The sequence below is a fragment of the Buceros rhinoceros genome, unplaced genomic scaffold, assembly GCF_000710305.1.
Source record: "Buceros rhinoceros silvestris isolate BGI_N320 unplaced genomic scaffold, ASM71030v1 scaffold14586, whole genome shotgun sequence".
NCBI lineage: Eukaryota > Metazoa > Chordata > Aves > Bucerotiformes > Bucerotidae > Buceros > Buceros rhinoceros.
The window spans coordinates 19,647-42,078 of NW_010417046.1; the positions used below are offsets into that span (position 1 = coordinate 19,647).

At 43.5% G+C, this 22,432-nt stretch overlaps 1 protein-coding gene across 1 annotated transcript in view; it reads right to left on the minus strand.

Moving 5' to 3' along the window:
• Positions 1-22,432, minus strand: part of PHLPP1 (PH domain and leucine rich repeat protein phosphatase 1) — a gene marked incomplete at its 5' end in the record, with an annotated part of 39,325 nt that overhangs the window by 1,413 nt on the left and 15,480 nt on the right. Inside the window, 7 exons of the mRNA XM_010138037.1 lie at positions 38-787; positions 2,663-2,891; positions 5,107-5,301; positions 6,293-6,397; positions 10,996-11,126; positions 15,866-16,028; positions 17,835-18,035. Coding sequence (XP_010136339.1) covers positions 38-787; positions 2,663-2,891; positions 5,107-5,301; positions 6,293-6,397; positions 10,996-11,126; positions 15,866-16,028; positions 17,835-18,035 — 1,774 coding nt within the window. The remainder of the gene's footprint in view (positions 1-37; positions 788-2,662; positions 2,892-5,106; positions 5,302-6,292; positions 6,398-10,995; positions 11,127-15,865; positions 16,029-17,834; positions 18,036-22,432) is intronic.

Consider the following 22,432-nt stretch of genomic DNA (forward strand, 5'->3'; position numbering starts at 1 on the left):
TGAGTACGATACCTTTGTCGCTGCCTTCCACTGGCACTTGGAGAAGCTGCTTCTCCTTTGCTCGGCTGCAGTGGATGTCCACCTCCACTTCCACGCGGCTGCCATTGGTGAACACCCCTTCAATCGGCTCCTCATCGTCGCTGTCAAGGCCATTGTCGGAGAAGGCGCTGGAGAAGGTGGCGCTGGAGAGCTGCCGCTGGAAGGAGTTGGACAGGCAGACGGGGTGCAGCATGCAGCGCTGCTCCCCTGGGTAGGCAGGGCTGTTCTCATTCATGGCTACCTGGGGAGGCTCATCGGAGGCCGTGGAGCCCACCTCACTGCTCATTTCGGAGGTGGAGATCTCACTGCTGATCTCCGAAGCCATGCCGCTGCTTGAGGATGGCATCCCAAGAGCATCTGTCGGCCTGTCCTTGATGACCACGTTGACAGACTGGGGGAAAATGCCTGGGCTAGGGGGCGGGACTCCATTAAGTTCACAGCAGCAGAAGCTGTCCTCTGTCACGTTGAGCTGAACCACAACAGCACTGATACTGTCATTGCAGCCATAACTCTGGGCCAAAGTGCAAAGCTTCTTCGCGGCCGCCAGTGCATCAGGCACGTTTCTGACTGCCTCCACTGCTTCATCCATCGAGAGGCTGTCCCACAGCCCCTTGCTCCCCAGAATGAAGAACTCATCTTGTGGAGTTAAGGTGATGGACTGGACGTGAGGGCGCGGCACAACGCTTGGGTGAAGGAAGGTGTACCCCAAGATTCTTGTGGAATCTGTCACACCATTCACTTTGCCATCCTGAAATTAGAAAGAACAGGAAATTGGACACAAAGCAGACAAGGACACACAGCACCTGCATCTCCTCGCATTTTACTGAGACCTGCAACACTGCCAGTCATGGACAAGATGACAGAAAAGCAAAGTGACCTGCAAGGAGGTGACAGAGCTGGGATTAGAGCACAGCAATGGCCGGCTTGCAATTCTGTGCCCCACCTCCTGCACCCTACTGACTTCTCATCAGCATCACCTAGGCACAGACCAACAAAGCAGAAGTCCACAACAAAGAACCATCTATTTTGCTCCTGCAGCTGCGAGAGCCAACTGGACTAATGTTTTACCAGTGAGTCAGACTTATCCCTCCTCCGCCCACAACATCTGGCTTTATACAGAGCAAAGCCACACACAGATCCATTTGATATAGGGGCAGGTCATTCAGTTATGACTCTTCCCTTGCAGCTGTAACAATTACAGGTCTCATCTCGGCTCATCATGCCAGGAACAAAAGTTCATTTAAATTAAAAAAACAATTTGAAATGAAGCATGCAAGTCAAGTGCAGCAGAGAGCAAGCCTGCATTCCTCAGTCAGCTCAGTTGTAGTGAAATGTTTTACACGCCCCAATTATTTACTACGTCTCCACTTGGATATGACATTTTCAAGGGGAGGAGGAGTAATATCTGAAGCGAAAACATCAGTCAAGATGGACGTATTTGAGAAGTAAACCCAATGCACATCCAAACCCCACGATCCTGTTCTGGTTGGGATCCAAGCTGCCAGAATAAGCAGAGCAAGTGTCTGAGACAAGAAGCCTGCCTATCTGTCAGCCTGCTGGAGATACGTGCACCCTGCCAATTAGGTGTTGAGGAACAACAACAAAAGTGAGGATTTGCACTCTCTTGGTCCAGCTGATGACTGCAGTGGTTATTATAAAGCAGAAAACCACAGAAAAATAAGCCAAGACTAATAAAAACTTCCCCTTTAAAGTCACACAGAAGAAAATAAAACCTCATAAGCTTGTTAACTTCCCCATTAGAAGGCTGACAACAGTGATAAACCATCAATGTGCATGAAATCAGTAAGTCATCTTAAATTCAGTGCAGAAACTTCCCTTTTCCTCTGTAGAACAACACAGTGAGCGTGCCTCCGTGATGCACACTATGTTGGAGTGACTCCCTTCCAATTTGTCATGTTTGAGATCCCAGTCATCACCTTTCCCTGGCAAGATCAATAGGCACATGACTTATTCCACACGCCCCCACCCCTATGCACACACGCACACCCTGCTCACGGGCATACAGCACTGCGTTTTCTGCCCTCTCCTCCACCATTAGGAGGATTCAATATTCCTATGCATGTGTCACACAAGGCAAAGCAAAACTGACAGTGGTGGCTTCAAGCTTCTAAGAACGGAACAAATGGTTTTCTCCTCTCTCATAATACAGCTGAGTGCAGGATGGCTTTTCCTTTTGGGCAAGGGCTCTCTGAGAGCAGCCAGTCAAAGGGCAGCTCTGCCAATGAAGGAGCTAGAGAGCAAAGTCAGCTTGCAAGTGCTCTGCCTTCTCCTCCTTTTCGATTGCAGGGGCTCTTTGTGACACCTCCACACAGCAATTCCTCCCCCCATTAGGAGGAAGGTGTCTGCTTTCCTGCTTCAATGCAACATGCTCACAGTTGCTCGCTCTCTGAAGCTAAGAAAACTCCAGCACGGCAATCCAGTAAAGCAACTTGATTGCATGATATCAATCACCTTGAAAGGAAAAGCACAACTCTGGAGCCCATACATACCATTAACACTACTGCTTAGAGGTTACTGGTATCGATGCGTAGTTTCATGCATTGCTGTGCAAACACTCTCCAAGAAAGCTGCAAGACGCAACAGTCCCTAACTGTTCCCTCACCTCTGTGATAATAGCCTTATGCTGCTTAATCCTCTTCAGCTCTTCTTCACAACTCATCACGTAACACCTGGACAAAGGCAGAGGTTTCCCATTCCGGCACAGAACAGTTTGGCACTTCCCCACATTTGCTGAGGTTAGCGTGAAGCATCCACCAGGGTCCATGGGATCGTGTTTTATATGGCAAAGGACAGCAGAGCCTCCAAGTTTTTGGCCAGCTGTTCCAAGTTTCCTGGAATTTAAACAAAACAGCGATTGTTCTTTAATTGGAAAGTAAGTGTTATGGGTTCTGTGGAGAAACAGCCGCTGTTCTGCAGCCGCGAGCACTCAGGACGTTGACTCTAGTGGATCTCTGGGACAGAAACAAGAGTCTCCACTGAAGACTGCAACGCTATGGCAGCACTGCAGCAAAATCACGTAGAACTCTCAGGCACTATGTTATTTACACATATGCAGATACTAAAATCTGCTCAGTTTTAGAACAAAAAAAGATATTTGCACTTTTAAGAGCTGCACCACTTTCTTTCTTCCTCTACGTCTTAAAGACATTTGTTTTAAAGGTCAGCTCGAGGGAAACTGAGAGGGTTAGAAAAGTAGTGAGGACTCTTAAATGAGCACAGGTAGACCTTTAAAAAGGCGTTCATAATATCCAGCTGGTTCTTTAGCTTCTGCAGCTATAGATTTTATTATAAAAATAATAATTAACTGTAAAAACTACTTTCAAACAGAAACAGAAGGCAAACGTTCACTGTTTTGAGATGTCTTCAGAATAATGCTCTTGAAGTACCAAATGGTAACCAAAAAAGCACAGTGGCTGGTAAAACTCCACTGTAAGAAGTCACACTTTGCATTTATCCTGTCAGTTACTCACTTGTCAAATAGGTTCTTAGAAATATTTACGCCTGCTCTTTTAGCAGGAGTCATATTGAAAAAAACAAACACCCCCCCCCAAGGATGAAACTGAACTTCTCAGAATCCTGCCATTAGAATGTAAATTAATTTCAGTACTACACTGGTGAAAACCATCCATCCTTCCCAGTATCTTGTTTATCCAGGGTTTCTCCTAGAGTAATTAGGAATTACAGTAATTAGAAAGCAAATTACAGAGGTTATTAAAATTTATATCAAGGCTAGGTATAGCTGGCAAGAACTTTTGATTCAAAATCATGGGAGAGGATGCACAACTAAAGACATGACCAAGCTTCAATGTGCTTTTTGTATTTTTTTTGTTTTTTAAATACACTTCAGGAGTGTTGTGTATCATCTGCAATAATCCTCAAAGAACGGTTAAATGCCACTGGAATGAATGCTATTTCTAGTTCTCGCAAGGAGCGGTTTAGCTTCTTTCGACTGGGGACCAAAAAAAAGAGCAGCAGCTTTTTGTAGGAATGCCACATTCCTGTGAAATTGCATTAGTAGTAAACAAAACCACTTAATAAGTACTTTCCATACTCAAATTTGTTATTATTTTTGAGTATTTTAAGTATATGGCAACCGCCTGCTCAGCTACTGGTCCGAGGCACTGTTACAAGCAATCCTGGGAAGGAAGCATTTGCTCTCTTGCTTCTGTAAGGTTCAGCACCACTCTGCTGCGGCTGCGTCTTTCCCAATACCAGAACTTCTGTATTTTTCCTTTCCAAAGTTGCAGCAACTGAACACTAAACAATGCTACTTTTAACTTGATCCATTTCCTCAGTCTCTGAGCTGCTTACGTGCCTTCTCCTTTGTGTCCCTGACCTCTTTGTTCTCCTTTGTTCAATTCCCTTCATACTCCTCCCTCGCTCGGTATCTCCCCAGGCACAATTTCTTCTTGTGTTAAGAACAGCAGGCACACAGGTTTCCAAACCACTACACAGAGCTACGATTACACTCACGGCTATTGTATCACCATCTCTTTGGATGGGTCCTGCCCAAATAATATTCTAAGGCCAAAGGGACAACAGGAGATGGACATTTCTAAGGACTCAGACTACGTGTTTTAAATATTTGTGTAGCCTTAAATAACCTGAATTGGCACAAAGAGGAAGGATCAGCCCAGGCTTTGCAGCCCGTAATAGTAAGGCAGTTTAGGAGGTGACCAAGAGATCCATACCACCGACTTGGTTATATGGCCAATTGTGAATCATAAGACTTAAAGAAGACACCAGAATAGAGTGAACCTCCATCCACCAGTTAGTCATGAGCATTTAGTAACTCTGCAGGTGGATTTTTTAAATTTTGTTTGGGTGGGGAGGTGTTGGGGTTTTCTTCCCCACACTTGAAAGGAAAAGAGGGCAATATTCACAAAATAAGCAGTAAGAGAAACCACCCCAAACAGATATCAAGGCTTTTTTCTCCACTCGCTTTTTTTTTTTGAAGTGAGAAAAGAGCAGGTACCTGACCTGAAAGAGAACAAACTCGGCAGTGCACATACACAAGGTCAGAGAGGCTTCAGGTCCAAGACTCACCTCTGCATAACGATGAAAGTGTTGATCATGTATTCCTCCTCATTTTTTGTTTTCTGCAGCTCTTCTGCTAAGATGTCGCTCATTGTGCACTGCAGCAGATAGGGCACTTCCACATTGCGGTCACCATCAAAGACACCATACAGCGCCTCCCGGTTGTCGCAGAAGTTATTGGCTGAAAGTGCTGCCACACACAGCCTAGTGAAAAAACAAAGCAGGAGAACATCAAGGTTGTTACCTGCTACTAGTGTCTCACCTTTTCATTCGGACCAGAGAAACACAACCTGTTCTGAAAGCTAGCTTTAACCACCTCTGTTCAGGACTGCTTTCTGAGCTGTGGGGAAGAGTCAGGCCCATCAACAGTGCTAAGAGGTGGAGAGAACTACACTGGAAATTGAAGCCAAGCCCCAAGGATTCTTCCTCCTTTTCAGCATGTGAACAAGTTCTTTATTTGCAGAAATAAAAAATTTCTGCAACTTCTTATTGCAGAAATAAAGAACAAGTTCTTTATTTGCAGAATAGAAATTCTGCAAATTTCGGCACAAATTTGCAGAAACCAGTCAAACACCACTGGTTTAAATTGCACTTGCTCCTCCAAAAGACCTCCTCTTTGTGATTTAACATGCTGGTAACCAAGTTCAATCTGTTAACAGTAAGTAAAAGCTTGCTGGCACTTGCTATGGAAACCTAGGTAGCAGAAGATTTCTAAAAAGGTATTTAAGGAACAAAGAAAGATTCATCACATTGCCAGCAACACAGAGACTAGCAGACTCTTGGTGCATTATTTGTCAAGTGCTGCCTTAGTCACAGGAGCTCCGCACACTATGAATATTCAGAGTTTTAGCCATTCTGCCTCTTCCTTTAGTGTCTCTGATTTGCTTAGTAAACACCCTTTGGTTGAAGATAAAGACGCTTTGCAAAGAGGAAAATGCTTTTAAACACTCAGATCTTTTGCGTGTACCAGAGTCTTGCCTAGACAAAATGTGTCAGTTACATTTGTATCTTAGCAACTCTATTAACAAAGACCCAAGTGGAGAGCCAGGCAGGGGCCCAGTACACACACACACAGTCACGGCACAGCCTCTGCCTTTGTGAGGCCCAAAACACCCTCAAAACTTTCACCGAAAGAAGGATTTCTTTTGCTCTGCTGCTAGGATGCTCATATAATACAACCCATGTCAGGTCATACTTGTTCTTAATGCCCGACGCTTCCGTGTAACCGTGACTCCACACCGCTGGCGCTCCTGAAGCATCACCGGCCGAGGGCTGGTCAATCTTGAAGCAACGGATATTGCTGCGAGGAGAAAAGAAAGGGGAGAGATGTGATGGATGGAAGTGCTGACATGTTCCAGCTTAAAATGTGAAGATAACACCTTTTTGTCCCTCCCAGCTCTTAGTAATTTCACTTAATAGAAGAAAATGAGTATGGACAAAGAATGAAAAAAGCAGTAAATAACGGATCCTCCACGACAGTGTAAGCTGCATTGTTTTGCTCACCCCTGAGCTACTTGTTTCAAACCTGGCACAATAGGAATGCAAGCAAAATTTGTCACTAGCTTGATGAAAGTCAGTACAGGGGAGTTGACTTTTTAGCTTATACATCTCTGCCACCCATTTTAACAACGCTCTGGGCTCTTTTCATTGCACTCAGATGAAACCTTCTGTATGACCCACACCAACACCCAAATGGGAGGGTTGGGGAGGAAAGAAACAAGAAAGAGAAGTCTTTACAAACAGCAATGTGTAGTAGCAGCCTTCCATGAGAATGACCACAAAACAGAAATGTGCTCCATCCCGGTCCTGCACTGACCTGCAAGAGCCAGCCTGCAGTTCTGATGGTGGGCACAGCCTGCCAGCCTTTCGCAATTCTGCAGTTCAATTTTTACTCAAGCCCTTGATCCTCTACCCTCCAATTTACTACCAACATAGCCTTTAGCCTGAATTTCAAACACCTCACACAGCCGTAACAGAGGCTTAAAAAGGGCCCAGCCCTCTCTGTTTATATCCTTCTCTTCAGAGCCTGCTTTGCTGGGGAGAGATGACCTCCCCTCCTGCTCCCCACTGCTCTCTGCCACAGGCAGAGACAGCCAGCTCCCCAGAAGCTGCAGACACTTCAAAGGCACCTGAGCCTTTCATGAACTGAATGAATCATAAAAGGCCACAAGCAGAAAGGTCTAGCTGTTAATACTGAGCATTCATTTTTCTCTATCCAAACCCCCACCTGACCTGAACACACAGAAAAGTCCTTTCAGCATTGCACAGCCTTCCTCAAATAACCTGCAGCACCACCACATCCAGTCTGATTTCTTTTTACGCTAATAGCCAGGATGTACATCAACGAGGGCAGATTAAAAGCAAACAAATTACATAAACAACATGAGAACCACTGGTGTTTTAAGCCCTTGGTTTTGCAGCCCTCTGTGTGACAAACAGGAGGCAAGCATGTTGCCTTGAGCATTAGAAAAGACTATCTGACCCCAAATCAAACTGAAAACCTGGATCTCTTCTAAAGGGGCAGAGATTTTAATCCTGTCTGCATCCACAAAACACTACACACAGGAGCAAACACACTTTCTTTGAGGACTTCTCATACAAGAGGACTTCTCATACTACAAGAACTCGGATCAAAAGACAGACCCCTGGTTGCAGGTTGCAGGTCAAGGACCCAGAGTGGTGTCAAGGCTTCCCAGCAATGGTGAAAAAAGCTACCTCCAGCCTCCTCAGTGGCACCACTACAAACAAACCATGTACCCAGAAAGCAATGATACCCAGCAGCACATCTATGGAGGGAATACGGACTAAGGCGTCTGGACAGCATGGTTTTATATTCCCTCTAACTTAAAATGACTGTTACAATTGAACTAGAGGATCTTTCCTAAAAATTAGAGTAGCAGCATTTCCTTTTTCATTTTAATTGCTACTGAAAATTCTTACATCCAATAAACCACTTGGCAACATCCTCATAAGCACGCAAGCCTCCTTTAATGCTCCACACGTATTAAAAAAATACGTACTCATAACAGAACTCTTCTTCTCACCAGCCCTGGGAATACCTATTAACCTACTACCTGCTTGAATCCTGCCAGGGCACAGATGGAGAGCTGCCTTTCACACACAGAAGGAAGATATAAAAAGTACCAAGAGCACAAGTATTTTTGTGCCTGCCACAAAAAGCAAGTGAAAGGAGCACCTCCTCCCTCACTATTATAGCATATACTGTAGAAGGCAGTGCAGTACATCACCACACACAGACGTGAAGCAGCCCCTCAGGAGGCCTGAAACACCTGACTGCGGCTAAGGAATACGAGGAAAGAGAACACATCTGAGGTCATAAGAATAATTCATTAAAAAACCCAAACCAACCAACCAACACACACACCAGAGGACAAAAGTTTTCTGTGAATTAAAGGCAACACATGTATCGGTGGAAATATCGCAGTACCTGGGCCACACTCTTATTCTGCTACTCAGGATGTGAATTTGTACAATACTGCTGTAAGGCAGGATGCCTGAATCCCACAGTGGCAAGAGACTGGCTTGTCCATCCTGTCTGCTGGGTCACGCACAAGGACAGCTGACCTTTCACCTGAAGTTTTGACACAATGCACTTAGCTTTGTAATATATTTTTCCCCCTGTATGAACCAGAGCAGCATTACACACTGCTTCTTCAGAAAGCCTTCCTGTAAAGCAGCTCTTAAAAGAGAGGAAAGTGCCCCTTTTTTTGCTGCTGCTGCTTCTACAGAACACAAACTCTTGTTTTTATCTGCCAAAACTCATCATTATTCAAATTTTCATTTAAATTTTATAAAATCCGCTGATTCAAGTTAAAAGCACATTTACACTGTTAAGTTTCCCTTGCTTGCACGGCAGATGAGGTTTAGTACTCCAGTGTCTGATCTTAACCATTTAAAAGCAAACAGCATGAAGCAAGCACTCAACCTTTGGTAAGTAAATCACAGAACTCTTCCTTTCTTAAAGGAAAAGATCTTTAAGGTCATCGAGTCCAACCATTAACCTAACACGGGTAAGTCCACCACTAAACCATGTCACTAAGCATCACACCTCTTAAATACCTCCAGGGATGGTGACTCTACCACTTCCCTGGGAAGCCTGTTCCAGGGCTTGACAACCTGTTTGGTGAAGAAATGTTTCCTAAACCTCCCCTGGTGCAACTTGAGGCCATTTCCTCTCATCCTATCGCTTGTTACTTGCAAGAACAGACCAACTATCACGTCACTACAACCTCCTTTCAGGTAGGTCTCCCCTGAACCTCCTTTTCTCCAGACTGAACAATCCCAGTTCCCTCAGCTGCTCCTCACAGGACTTGTTCTCTAGACCCTTCACCAGCTTCGTTACCCTTCTCTGGACATTCACAGCCATTTCCTCACCCATTGGGGGGTCTGACCCCGTCCCTGGAAAGCCTGTTCCAGGGCTTGACAACCTGTTTGGTGAAGAAATGTTTCCTAAACCTCCCCTGGTGCAACTTGAGGCCATTTCCTCTCATCCTATCGCTTGTTACTTGCAAGAACAGACCAACTATCACGTCACTACAACCTCCTTTCAGGTAGGTCTCCCCTGAACCTCCTTTTCTCCAGACTGAACAATCCCAGTTCCCTCAGCTGCTCCTCACAGGACTTGTTCTCTAGACCCTTCACCAGCTTCGTTACCCTTCTCTGGACATTCACAGCCATTTCCTCACCCATTGGGGGGTCTCTCCCCAACTGTTAGGGTCACCAGTTGTGGTGGGCACCAGTTGTCGCAATTGGTTGGGACGGACAACACAACAACAGCTTGTGTGCACACAAAACCTTTACTGAAATACAACTGCAGCAACTGCGCACTGCAACTGCTTCTGCATCTGCTCCTATCACAATGCTTTATAATCTTCTAGTACTTGTTTATTATACGTCCCCTACCTGGATTGGTTTCAAGTGCACTCTCCTCCAATCAGCTACTGACCAAGCCCCTCTGTCTCCTCCTAAACGACACACCTCCTGCTGTTGACTGACAGCAGGCTAACTCGGCTTCTTCCCTGCCAGGGTCACTCCCACACTCACCCACTAAATGGGTCACCTTGTTGTAAAAGGTCAAGTTAGTCAAGCAGGATCTGCCTTTCATAAATTAACCCTTCTTGGAACCATTCAATATTTAAGGATCAGAGAGTCATAAGGAAACTCAGAGCTGGGGCAGTTCCCTTCAAGACATAAGAAAAGCTCAAGACAGGGCCACCATCCACAGGTGATCTAGTTCAGTGCAGTTTCCCAACTGACTGCAGGAGGAGGCAGAAGGCACTTGGTGAGTTTCAGTTATGGATGATACCTAAGTCCCAGGGCAGGAAACAAACAGGTAGACAGGAAGGAAACAGAGGGTCCCAAAGCAAGGGAACTAGCTTAGAGCAAGGGTGCGAGTCTTCAGGAAAGGTTTAAAGATTAAAAACAAAAAAAATTTCTAAGACAAAAGCAGAGAGGTGTGAAGAGTAACAAGAAATAGTATGTGGAGAGGTAAAAAGCAGCACTATGGCAAAGACAGACTCAAACAGATGAATGTTAGCAAGAAGTACAGTAAGCAGCTACTGGCATCTTGACAGTGGAACACAACAAGTATTTTGGTTGAATCTAATGTCAGGAGGAAAACGGAGATTACGTTGGCCCAGCCAGACTAGCTGACCCGTCAGGAGTTACAGCTGACAGCAACTGCACTGCAGTGTGTCAAGCCATCCTCCTCAACGAAGCATCGATTTCTGACTTATCCACATCATCTGTTACTTTCTGATCCACTGGCAACAGGAAGCCATACTCCTTAAAAGAGATTTACACTTCCCCGTGTCACGCTTTTGTCACATCCTAGTGACAGGGGTCGTTCTGCCCTCTCCCCACTCTGAGGTAACTTACTTCAGCAGCTCTAGGGTTTTGTGATCCAAGGCTAATCTGGGATTTCCAGTCAGGTCCAGCTCTTGCAGTTTTGGAGGCAGGTTTTCAGGCAGTGTGACTTCGCTCAGTTCGTTGCAGCTTAGGTCCACGCACTGCAAAAGGGAACAGCCAAATAAGCAAGAGAATTCAGCTGTTGTCAAGATCATTCAAATTTTGATTAAATGTAGTAACGCATGTTTCATGAACAATAAAGGCTGCAACTGAGACCTAGGACCATTCATTTAACTAAGTGGTTCTTACAAAAGAAATTCACATGGCATTTAGCCATCTTACCAGATGTCTGGGACACCTAGAAATACGGTCCCTCCAGTTCCATCTATGGCCAGGTGTCATCTTTTTACAAAACTAGTACATTTTGTCTGCTCTTCACAGAGACGAAGACGGTCAGTTTGTTTTCAGGTATTTAAGAAAAATATGTTACTGATGAAACCAGTCTTTTATAATAGATAAATGAAGCGGAGATAAATACAGTTGACTTCTAAGCCACTTGCATAGCAGTCCTCCTCCAAAGTCAGTTTAAACCAGCATGTACTCTCAGGAATTCAGTATTTACTGACATATATTAAAATAAGCAGGGTTATAAATGCATGTGGAGGGGAGGAGGAACAGAGAGGGAAAGGAAAAAATACTGGAGCAGTTTTAAACATGGTTTTAATTACTGTCATCCTAGATGGATTCATATTTAAATATGAAGTCAATACAATGAGAGAAAAAATGCTTAAATATTTCGGAAAAATTATGATACAAAACGGCAGAGAAACTTGCTGGGTATCCATCAGCTAAAAACAAATTAGCTAGAATGAGTGCACTAGAATGACAAAATCCCCAAACAAATGTTGTTCAAAGCTTCATATCCAGATGAAAGTCAATGCACATGGAAAAATACGGCATTTTAGAATAAAACCAACTCTCTAAAGCCTATTACAAAATCACCAGTGTAGCACGCACCAAAAATTGAAAAAAAAAAATTGAGAGGACAGAGCAGGCTGGTATTTAACAGAGGGTGGAAGAACTATACACATCTTTCAGAAAGACCATTTTCTACTTTGAACCTGCAAGAAGAGAAAGACTTAAAAAAATTTTAGTAAAGCAGAAAGCTGAAAGGGGTGGGAGGCTTTTCCTAGCTGCACATTTTCACCATTATGTAATTTCCATTGATACAAATGAGACACTTTCATTTTTGTAGGTATATTCAAAGAAAGTGGGTCCTGAGCAGGAGTAAATCATAAGATAACCTAGTAAAGTCTGAAAGAGGAAAACTTCCTAACACTTTATTAAATGGACGCAATGGAAATGATGCATTTCTGACCCAAATCTTGAATCCTGAGGTTGTCTAATATGGAGGCCTTATTATCTGTGAAGAACAAACTGCTGACGTTATCTAAGCCTGATAAGGAAATCAGAGTTTAAATCTGTCACGCACATAAAACGGCAGACAGCTTAACAGAAGAGTTATGCCAGCGAGCTATTTTCCTCTGCGCAACTCCTTGCTTCTTCCAGAGCACCAGTAATTACTTTGCAGATTACAGAAGCTGCCAGCAGGCCTTGCTGTGTTCAACACCTCAATGCCATTACAAATCCAAGGCAAGAGCATGCTGGAATAACAAGTACCGCAATCGGTGAAGTACTGTCATCTGCCCAGTACAGCAAAGGCAGCAACGCTCCGCAGCGGATCCCTTGGTCCCCAGGCACTGGTGAAGACAGCTTACTGACCAGATCAGGATCTCTCAGATTTTATTTGTACTGTTTGAAGAATAGGCTTAGAGGGACTTTCTGCACATCTACGATAAATGTAGCCCTTAGTCTACTCCCCAGGCAAGCAGGAGAGCCAGCGGGTTTAGCCCTACCCATGCAGCACTGGAAGAACAACTCCTGCAACTGCACACAGGACTTTGCACTTGGCAGGCCAGCTGGACGACAGGGTTTTTAACATTTGCTCACACCGCATTTACAGCTTTGTCACTGTTTTGTTCAAGTCTGGAAGGGAGTTAACTACAGTTGCAACTGCAGACAGCCATGCTGATACTAACCTAGTTAACTAGGAGGAAAACCTACCAAAGATTGTGAGTTTTGTCTTTTCAGATGCTACTGCTACGTCACTTATTTCAGTTCCCAAGGTAATGCTCCTGTGAAGGATAAGTGTGACCAAAAACTGCAACAAGAAACTTCCATATCACCTTCACCAGAAGAGCCCAAGCAAGACAATCATGAAAGAGAAGCAACTCACCAGTCAGCAGAAACTGGATGATAAAGCAAAGCCAGGTCCCAGGCGGGAAAAGCAAGCCTGGGTCGCTGAGCCCTGCTCAGGCGTTAAGGACTACTCAACTGTTTGACTGTGAAAGAACACCAGGATGCTGGATAACAATGTAAAAAGTGCCCTGTTTTATTTTCTAAGGCATGGAAAGTCAAATAACAACTGAAGGAAACGCTCTGCTGGGGCACTGACTCAGGTGCCCGTGCTTCCAGTGACTTGGCCACTCTCCAAAGACATTTCAGTGTGCAGGGATAAAACTAACTCTGATGGTATAAATAACTGTCAAAAAATACAGTAAAAACCCTAAGAAATGTGTAAGATATCTGAGAGACATCCACTGGGGTCTTTAAGACCGAGGACAACACAACTTCTGCAGCGCTGATTGTAGTTTGTGAAAATGGCTTAGGGAGAATTGTATCACCAAAATGACCTTGTGTCTGGAAATCCTGGAGTTACTGCAAGTGTAAAAGCATCATCATTTATACTAGCTTTCCTTCTGGAATCATTTCAGACAGCATAGTGACTACTGCTACCTGCAACTAACTGTTCCAGTATCACTGACTCCAAAAACAGGTCAGCCTCTCTGGCTAATTGAAAAAAAGACAACCACCAACCAACCAAAAAAACCACCAAACAAACAAACAAAAACCACCCCAGCAAAAACCAGCCAAAAAAAGCAAAACACAAAAGCAAAACAGCCATTACCTCAGGTAACAGAGTTTCCCAAGAAGTTTACAGTGTTTGAATGCCACCTCGGTTAAAATTACCTATCAAATACAATAGTCACAGAGGAGACATGAGAGCGTACAACTTTGTGTTGCCACAAGCAAGCTTATTTCACCAAAGGATCAAATGCATACTTAATAAATTCTGAACTAACTTGGGCATATTTTGAATGCTCTCACGCGCCTGAGAAGGGGCTCTGCTTAAGCTAAGTAACAGATACAGCCAAGCAGCACAAGCTTGACCTCCAAACTGACAAACTCCAACCCTGACCTACAGAAACAACTACGAGGCCAGAAGAACCCGTATGCCCAAAAAGGCATCTTCCCATTGGGCAACTATAAGAACTCATCTCGTGTATGTCAAAACCAGGCTTGAGTACTGACCAGGCACGTTAACTCCAAAAGGTGGAGGTCCTAGAGCACTGCGCCCTCCTAGATCAAGTCACACACGTCACCCCTGCAGTCTCCAAACAGTTAGTGATGTCCATGCCTCTTCTGCTGAAGGGAACTAAACCACCACAGGGAACGAGCAGGAAGAAACCGCCAGGTCTTCCAAGCGCATTCTTCTGCTACGGGCTGTGGCAGAGCAGAACCTTAAACACTGCCTCTTTTATAAAGCATTCACCTTTCCCCAAAATGCACAAAAGGAAAAAGTTGATTATTTCCCATCAGCATGTTTACATGATCCTCTCTTTTTTCTTTTTTTTGGTTAAGCCACCCTTATATTTTTAAAGAGATGTTTCCCGTGCAGAGCCTCGTTTCCCCACCCCAATTCTTTCTCTAAGAAAAAAAGACTTTGCTTCAGATTGATTTTAAATGGCCCTCTGTTTCCTCTGGCCATTGTTCCAAAGAGGGAGGAGTATTCAAAAACCCACAAGTTTGTTTGAGATTTCCTGGCTAAAACCACAAAGCTCATCTTTACATATACTCGCCGTCCAACAGAATTATTGCTCCTGCTGCTTTGCCTGACCCCAGACCCTGAGGCACACTCGGCAGGCTGGGAACTCAGCCTTTTGACTTTACAGAACGCCCGAAGGACACTTTGGTTGTTTTCAGTCCGTGAACAGGTAATCAGTTCTCAGCCTGGGAGAACGACAGATTTTCTGCCATATCACAAGATTTGCAGGCCATGAGTTAACCATCTCCTTTTGTGAGCCTAGTTCTTCCTTCTCGCCTGGCTACAGTGCAGAGTATTTCCTGCTGCGAGCTGTTTCTGCTAGGAGGTGGTTTCTCACAAAAGGTAAGCAGCGTGGGCAAGCAAAGAATGCGCCCCACAAAAAGAAGTGTCAGAAAAGTACAGAATTACTTCTGGAAACACGCACAAGAGACGGATTAAGCATTCCTCTGGCTGTGCAAAATATGACTGCAATTAGGAAAATTAGAGTAGCTTGCCTAAAAACTCAAATCCTGTGCTCCTGGAATTTATCTCTGTCCCCAAGGTCTATCCTTTTTTGCAGATTCAGCAGTTTTTGACATGTGCTCTAAACAAAGTCCATTCCTACACAATCAACCAATTGCCAAGGCAGCAAGAGTTAATTACACATAGCTCCTGCCAAATGTTAACGTTGTATCATAACAGACTGTCACGGGAAGACAATTAACACTTATTTGGCAGAGAAGTTAGGACCTAGTGAAGGTGAGTGTAAAATCAGCTTCGAGGCTGCTCTTCCATTCCACTCTGAGGCAGCACAGGGGCAAACATTTTGCATATGACCTCAGAGGAGAAAACAGTTGTCAGATCTCCACGACTTCTGAGAATATACTATCCTGCAGCTACGAGAGACCCAAGGAGAGAATAGAACTGGTGAAGTTGTGTTATACTTGCTTCTTCCAAAGCACGTTCACTCCTTACCTTTATTTCAGAAAGCTGCATGACTTCTGGGAAGACTTCGATGCAGTTGGAGTGAGCAATTACAGTATGCATACGTCTGCAGTTCATGATGGTTGTTGGAATGGCTTTCAGTTTGTTCCCACTAATATCAATTTCCTCCAACTCTTCCAGCTTGGCCATTTTGCTATGAAAACAAGAGTTTGAGAATTTTTCTTTTAACAGACATACATATTTTATTTTGAAGTGGTGATAAGAGCACTGGTTTTCATTGTTTTAAGAAAATAAAACCTCACACTTTGATCCTTGTTCACAGCAGTGCCTGCCACCTCTCTTCACATCAGATGCTAACACGGCTGTGGAACAAAATCTGTGCTGCTTCTGTCAGCATTTTGTTAATGCTACTTTTCAAATTACTTACTTTGCTTACATCCCCCTGCTTGCCAGCTCACACTCTCTTTTCTCCTTTCTTCCCCTTTCTTTCAGCCCTAGTTTTCCACTTCATCCCAAATTTTCCCCTCCACTGTCTAGTATCTTGCTCAGCCCTTCCCCCTTGCTGCTGAAGCCCAGCTGCTCAGAACATCACACAAGGACAGAGATATCTCTTCCTTTATTTATTGGCATCTCTTTCCCAAGGTTGTACCCCATCAGCTTTACAGCACATCTTACACTTGAAAGATTTCTGATTAAAACAGAGTGAACTGAAAGTACAGAAATTGCTGCCAAGGCAGAATCTCCTTCTGGAGTGAAAGGATTTTCCCCTAGTAGCCTGTAGTCCACTTCCAGAGGACATTTCCAGATTGCTTTGCTCACAAATCTCTTATAAGGTGAAAATCACCAGCTGTAAGAAAGTGACCAAGCCAGGGAAGCCACAAGACCTTCTTGCTTGTCTTCAAAAGCATACTGTGGTCATGCTGAATTAGTCCACTTTGAAAGAGTTAAGTGCAATCAGAACATACCAACTAACGTGTAGCACTCACTTGGCTGTGGAATGCAAGAGAGGGTAGCAACAGGCAAAAAGAGCATAGCAGGTAAATTCACTACATTTAAATTACAGCTTGTGCCACAACATTTGTGCTAGCAAGGTCTTTACGTCTGCCACACCAGTGGAGGCAAGGGACAGACTGCCAAGTGACAGCACAGACACAAGGGATAGTGATGAACTCAGAGTCAAGGATGATCCTGGGATCAGGCAGGCAGGAATTAGGCCTTCTTCCCCAGAAAGGCGATGTGATCAACTGTCCAGCTAAAGTGCAATGTCCCCAGCATGGGCAACAAACTGGAGAAGCTGGAGGACACTGAACAGTAGAAAAACTATAGTGTAGTGTAGCCATCACAGGAACAAGGTGGGATGATTCACACAACTGGAATGCTCCATTGGACGTCTATAAACTCTTCAGGAGGCACAGGCCAGGAAGGAGGGGTGGTGGAGCGGCCCTGTATGTTAGGGAGTGTTTTGATTGTACTGAGCATAATGATGGTGATGAAAGGGTGTGTGGTTTTGCGTAATAATCAGGGGGAAGGCCAACAAAGCAGATATCATGGTGGGAGTCTGTTATAGACCACCCAGCCAGGATCAGAAGGGTAGAGGAAATACTCTATAAGCAGCTGGGAGAAGTTCCACAATCACTACCACTTGTTCTTGTGGGGGACTTCAACTTAATATATATCTGCTGGAAATACAACACAGCAGAGAAAGCAGTCCAGGAAGTTCCTGGATTGTGTGAAAGGCAACTTCTTGGCACAACTGGTGAAGGAGCCAACTAGGGAAGGCTTGTTCATAAGCAGGACTTGTGAGCGATGTGAAGATTGGAGGCTGCTTGGGCACAGTGGTCATACGATGGTAGAGTTTTCAACTCCTGGGGAAGTAAGGAGAGGGGTCTCTTCCAACCAAAATGATTCTGTGATTTCTGTGCAGTTTTGCTCTTGCTGTGAAAATGTTTCATGATGCCAACCCATGGATGGACCAGAGATAGTGAAACCAGCTACTTACCTTGCAGGGAAGGTCTGTAGGCAATTGTAAGCCATGTGCAATATTTTTAGGTGTGGATGGCCTGTTAACAAGGGTACACATTTATCCGTGAGGTTGTTATTGGTCAAATACAATTCCTGTAAGATGCTGTGGGTTTCTTCAGAAAGAGTGGCTGGAGGAAGCATTTCCAGTTTGTTGGCAGAGGCATTAAGAAATCTCAGGCTGCAAAGAGAAGTTGCATAACAGAGTTCAGTGAAATATCCTGCAGGTTTTGTCTAGAAATACAAATAAAATCTCTATTTTTAAGACTTAAGATAGTTATAAAGCAAAGGTCAAAAGCAACAAATTAACAAGAATGGACAGAAAGACCAGAAGTCTAGCATTATATGAACAAAACATCAGCAAAATGAGGAAAAAATGCCTCTGTCATCTATCAAGAACTCCATACCTCCAAGAAACTTACCTACAGGTAGAAGCAATAATAAACCTTATCATTTCCAAATTTATTCAACATAAAGAATTCTGAATTCATCATCAAGGAACAATGAGATGGAAGTCATTGGTAAGAAAGCCAACTGATTTTTTTTTTTTTTTAGAATTTTAAACACTGGTTAGGGTGCAGATAGTATTTGGTTTAAACCTGCATGCCTGAGAGCGACTGCAGAAAAGCAGTCTTTGAGTATCTAGATAACTAAATACGAACTAATTAAAAAAAACCAAAACCAACCACCAAAAAACCTCACCCACACTTTTGACCAAGAAGTAATTTGCTTTTTATAGTTTAAAGAGAGATAGTGCTAATAGTAAATTAAACATAAAAAGTTATATACCTGCTTGTTGACTTTTGCAGCAAGAAAGCCAGATCTCTACGTAGTTCCTGAGTGCCCTTCCCCTATTTCCCAAAGCAGAGGAGTAGTTTCTGCAGTCCCACCACAAGCAACAAGGACTGAAGCAGCACAGAAATGATATTATTCTTTCTCCCTCAAAAAAAAATCTTTCCAGGATGGGAACGGTGATGACCTGTTGAGTTATCAGCACTGCCCACTCCTGCCAGTCAAGGTCTGTGGGCTGAGGGTTCATGTTTCTATAGGGGAGATCGGTGATCACTACAGCACTGGAGGAATAGACACTGCAGGCATCTCGAGGGACATAATTCACACACGCAATCTCAAAGAAATGGAGAACTAAGGCTATTTATCCTTTAGTAACCAAGTCTGGCATTACCATGCCTTTTGAAGAAAAATAAGACCCTTCTCTTCCTTCCTGCCCTTTTCAGAAACGGCTGCCTTAGAGAACTTGCGATACAGAAGTGCATGTCTGCCAGCCTGCGGTGACTGTGTTCAGACCGGGCTGTACTGCTCCTAACAACTAACAGGAACAGGCAGCTGCAATGGGCAAAGCTGCATTCAAGAAACAAGACTCAGAAATGAGCTGTCTGAAGCCTATAAAGCCACTGATCAGGACACAAAAGGTAGGCACACTCATGTCATCAAGCTTGAAGTGATAAAATATTGATAGCTTTTCCCATGCACGCAGGAATCCACACTGACCTTTAAAGTCTGTTAATGAATGAAATGGATTTCCAAGAGTTGCAGCTGGTTGAAACCTGCTCAGCAGCCAATAAGGGTCAGACATGCTACAGAGGAGTCACGTGGAATGCCAAAGGATTAAAAAAAACCAAAAACCTTCACTATTCCCATTAGAAGCAAAAATCTCTCAGCACTGCACAGAACTGAAACTAGGTTAGCTGTTTTACACAGACAGAGGAGTCCACTTAGGAGAAACACAGCTTAATCCTCAGGCTCATGCATTATTCACAAGGCTGGTAAAACTCCAGAGGAGGAAGGAAAGAGAGGGAAGATTAATACAGAGAAGGGAATAAGCAGCTGAAAGGGTTTTTAAAATTATTTATTTATTCTAAAAAGATGCTGCTCAATTTCACCCTTTAGCTATAAACTAAAAATATATTTAGCTCATTCAAAGTTGGATTATTAAACTGAAGCATACCACATCAAGACTTCCTGTACTTAAACACCAGCAAACACACCTATTGCTAAAGCAGAGACAACTACTGTTTTGGCAACTTCAATCGAATATCCACAATATGAGATTCTCTCTCCACAGAAAAGGCACTTTGATTAACATTAAAGCCACAACATCTTTTGTACCACTCATAGTACAAAACGGCCATCTTCAGCTCAGCCTGGGAAGGCTGAAGTAATAAAAAGCTTTTGAGCTGCTGAGAAAAATGAACTTTCTCAGGAGTGCGATGGGGATGAGGAGGTGGCAGCAAAACATCACCCAAGAAAGGGTGTGTTCCTCTACCCTGAACAGGAGTCTGTATTTCACCTATGTTCTTGCAAGCTGCACCAGAATAATCTGGAGTGTTTCACAGGTACCTTCTTTTAATATACAAAAATGGAGGCAAACAGGTAGCCTAGTGAGCATTCTATGGCTGTGAAGTCCAGAAGAACGTAAGTTTGCTCAAGTACAGCTAGCCCATAACATAGCTGAAAGCGTTGAGTAAAAAATGGTCCATTGCTCTGGTACAGCTGAACTTAATTCTATACTGAAGCCATTTTAATTTCAAAAGAAATATGAATCAAACCAAAGCTCTTCCTTCTGTTTTTAATAAACTTGTAGAAATAGTGGAATACGACAAGAAATTTCAAGCTGTTCCCTCAATAGGTATTAAAAGTGGCTGGAATCTGCATATTCCTGCCAAAGATAAGTCTTGATGCATAAATTTTCCAGTGGTGAAAGAGGAGAGTTGTTGCTCTGTATCCCCCAACTCTTTTGCCAAATCTTCCAGAGAGTGATACAACAATGTTGGAAATAAATCCCTGTAAACCCCTGACCTACAGTTTAATGCCTTGATATGAACAAGGTTTAGGTGGCTAACAAAATCTTGCCAATGGTCTGGAACAGGAACTCTGTGGTAGCAGGGTATCTCACCTACTCCATTTGTAACAACTCACAGCTTGGTAACGCTCAGCAGGTTGTCAGGTTCAGGACAGCAGCATACTCACCTGCCTCTGTAGCTGACATCATCACAATTATATTAACTTTCTAGAAAAGACTATGCTTCTTATCTAACATGATTCTTTTGACCAACTGTTACATTAAAGTGGTAAAAATATTCTGAAACAATAATTCTTTCAAGATATTCTCTGGATTTTAGAAGAAAAAGGTCACCATTCTTAGGACAGGGAACAGAACGAACCATCAGGTTGCTACTGCCAAAGCTTTGTCAATCCTGTGCTATAAAGTTAAAAAAACAAAACCAAAACCCACACCAAAAAACCTGTACTTGCCCATCAGGTTTTCCCTCATGCTGATATAACACAGAAGTCCTCCTCTAGGTTATTTCCACTCCCTATTTCTTCATCTTCGTGCAATGTGCCAGCTGCTACCTTAGAAGGCACATCTTACAAATGCCCTCCAGACGAGTGGAAATTTACTTGGGCACAACTGTTCCCATCTCTCTTGTGTATGGACTTAAACTGATTCATGTTCCTTAAAGATATCCCACTTGTATTGCTTATCAGATGGAAGCAGAATGTCAAGTATTAAAGCTCAGTCCAAAATTAATTGTTTCCCTTCCCAATTCCTCCCACACGCTATACCACAAGCTCATGAAAAAAGTACAGCATCACTACAAAAACCTGAATTCAGCAGCCTGCGCACATACCAGAGTATAATATAGCAAGGAGAACATGAATTAACAAGTACTAAAAGAGTGTTGGAGATCAAAAAACAAAGGTGCTGACAGGGAGATGCCAGAATTCTTCAGCTTCAACAAGGTGCAAATTCTCCTTTGGTGTATTAATATAAACACTGATCTCTGGCTGGGGTAAGTCACTTTTAGTTTTATGGGGTATTAAAGTGCAATCCCTTGCTGAATATAACTTCTCCAACAGACAAAATAGGAAAAAAAAGACTGTCCCAAAGCATAGGCTAAAATCAAGGACATGGATCTAATTCAACAAAACAGACCTGACACACAGTCACATGCACTCCCTATTCAAACCCAGAGGATTCTGATCTTAATTCGAACTTCTAAAAGCAGAGGAAGAAAATCTTTCACTGAAAATTACAAACGGTTTGAAACTTTAACACCAATGCCTACCTCTAGCACGCACAAAAGCTGAATTTAGACAAGTGTGAGAATACAGCATCTCCCAACTCCTCACTGTTTTCTGAGGTAGCTTGGCAAACTTAGCTTGCTGCTAAGACAGCCACCACTGAAAAATTTAACTCCTCCAAAAAGCTTAGGAATGTTCAACTTTAGAAGGAGCAATACAGACAACTGCATCCAATGGTGAAGCAGCAGCAAATTAAAAACACTGTGCTTAGCTTGAAAGTACTGATAAGAGCTGTAAAGAATACTGCAGCTGCAAAAAGAGGATATGCAGAGAAATCAAGATCTCCAGTTTGGCCTGTGCCCCAAGATCTCCATCAGCACAGAGCAATCAAAATACAGAATTTCTTCTTCAGTCACTTCTGCAGAGACATGCCCTCAATTTCTGATCACCTAATCCTGAAATAATTTATGATTGTGGCAGCAGGAGTGCAAGGAAGAATCCTTTAAGCTAAGTGTGTCGGGGGGGGCCGGGGGG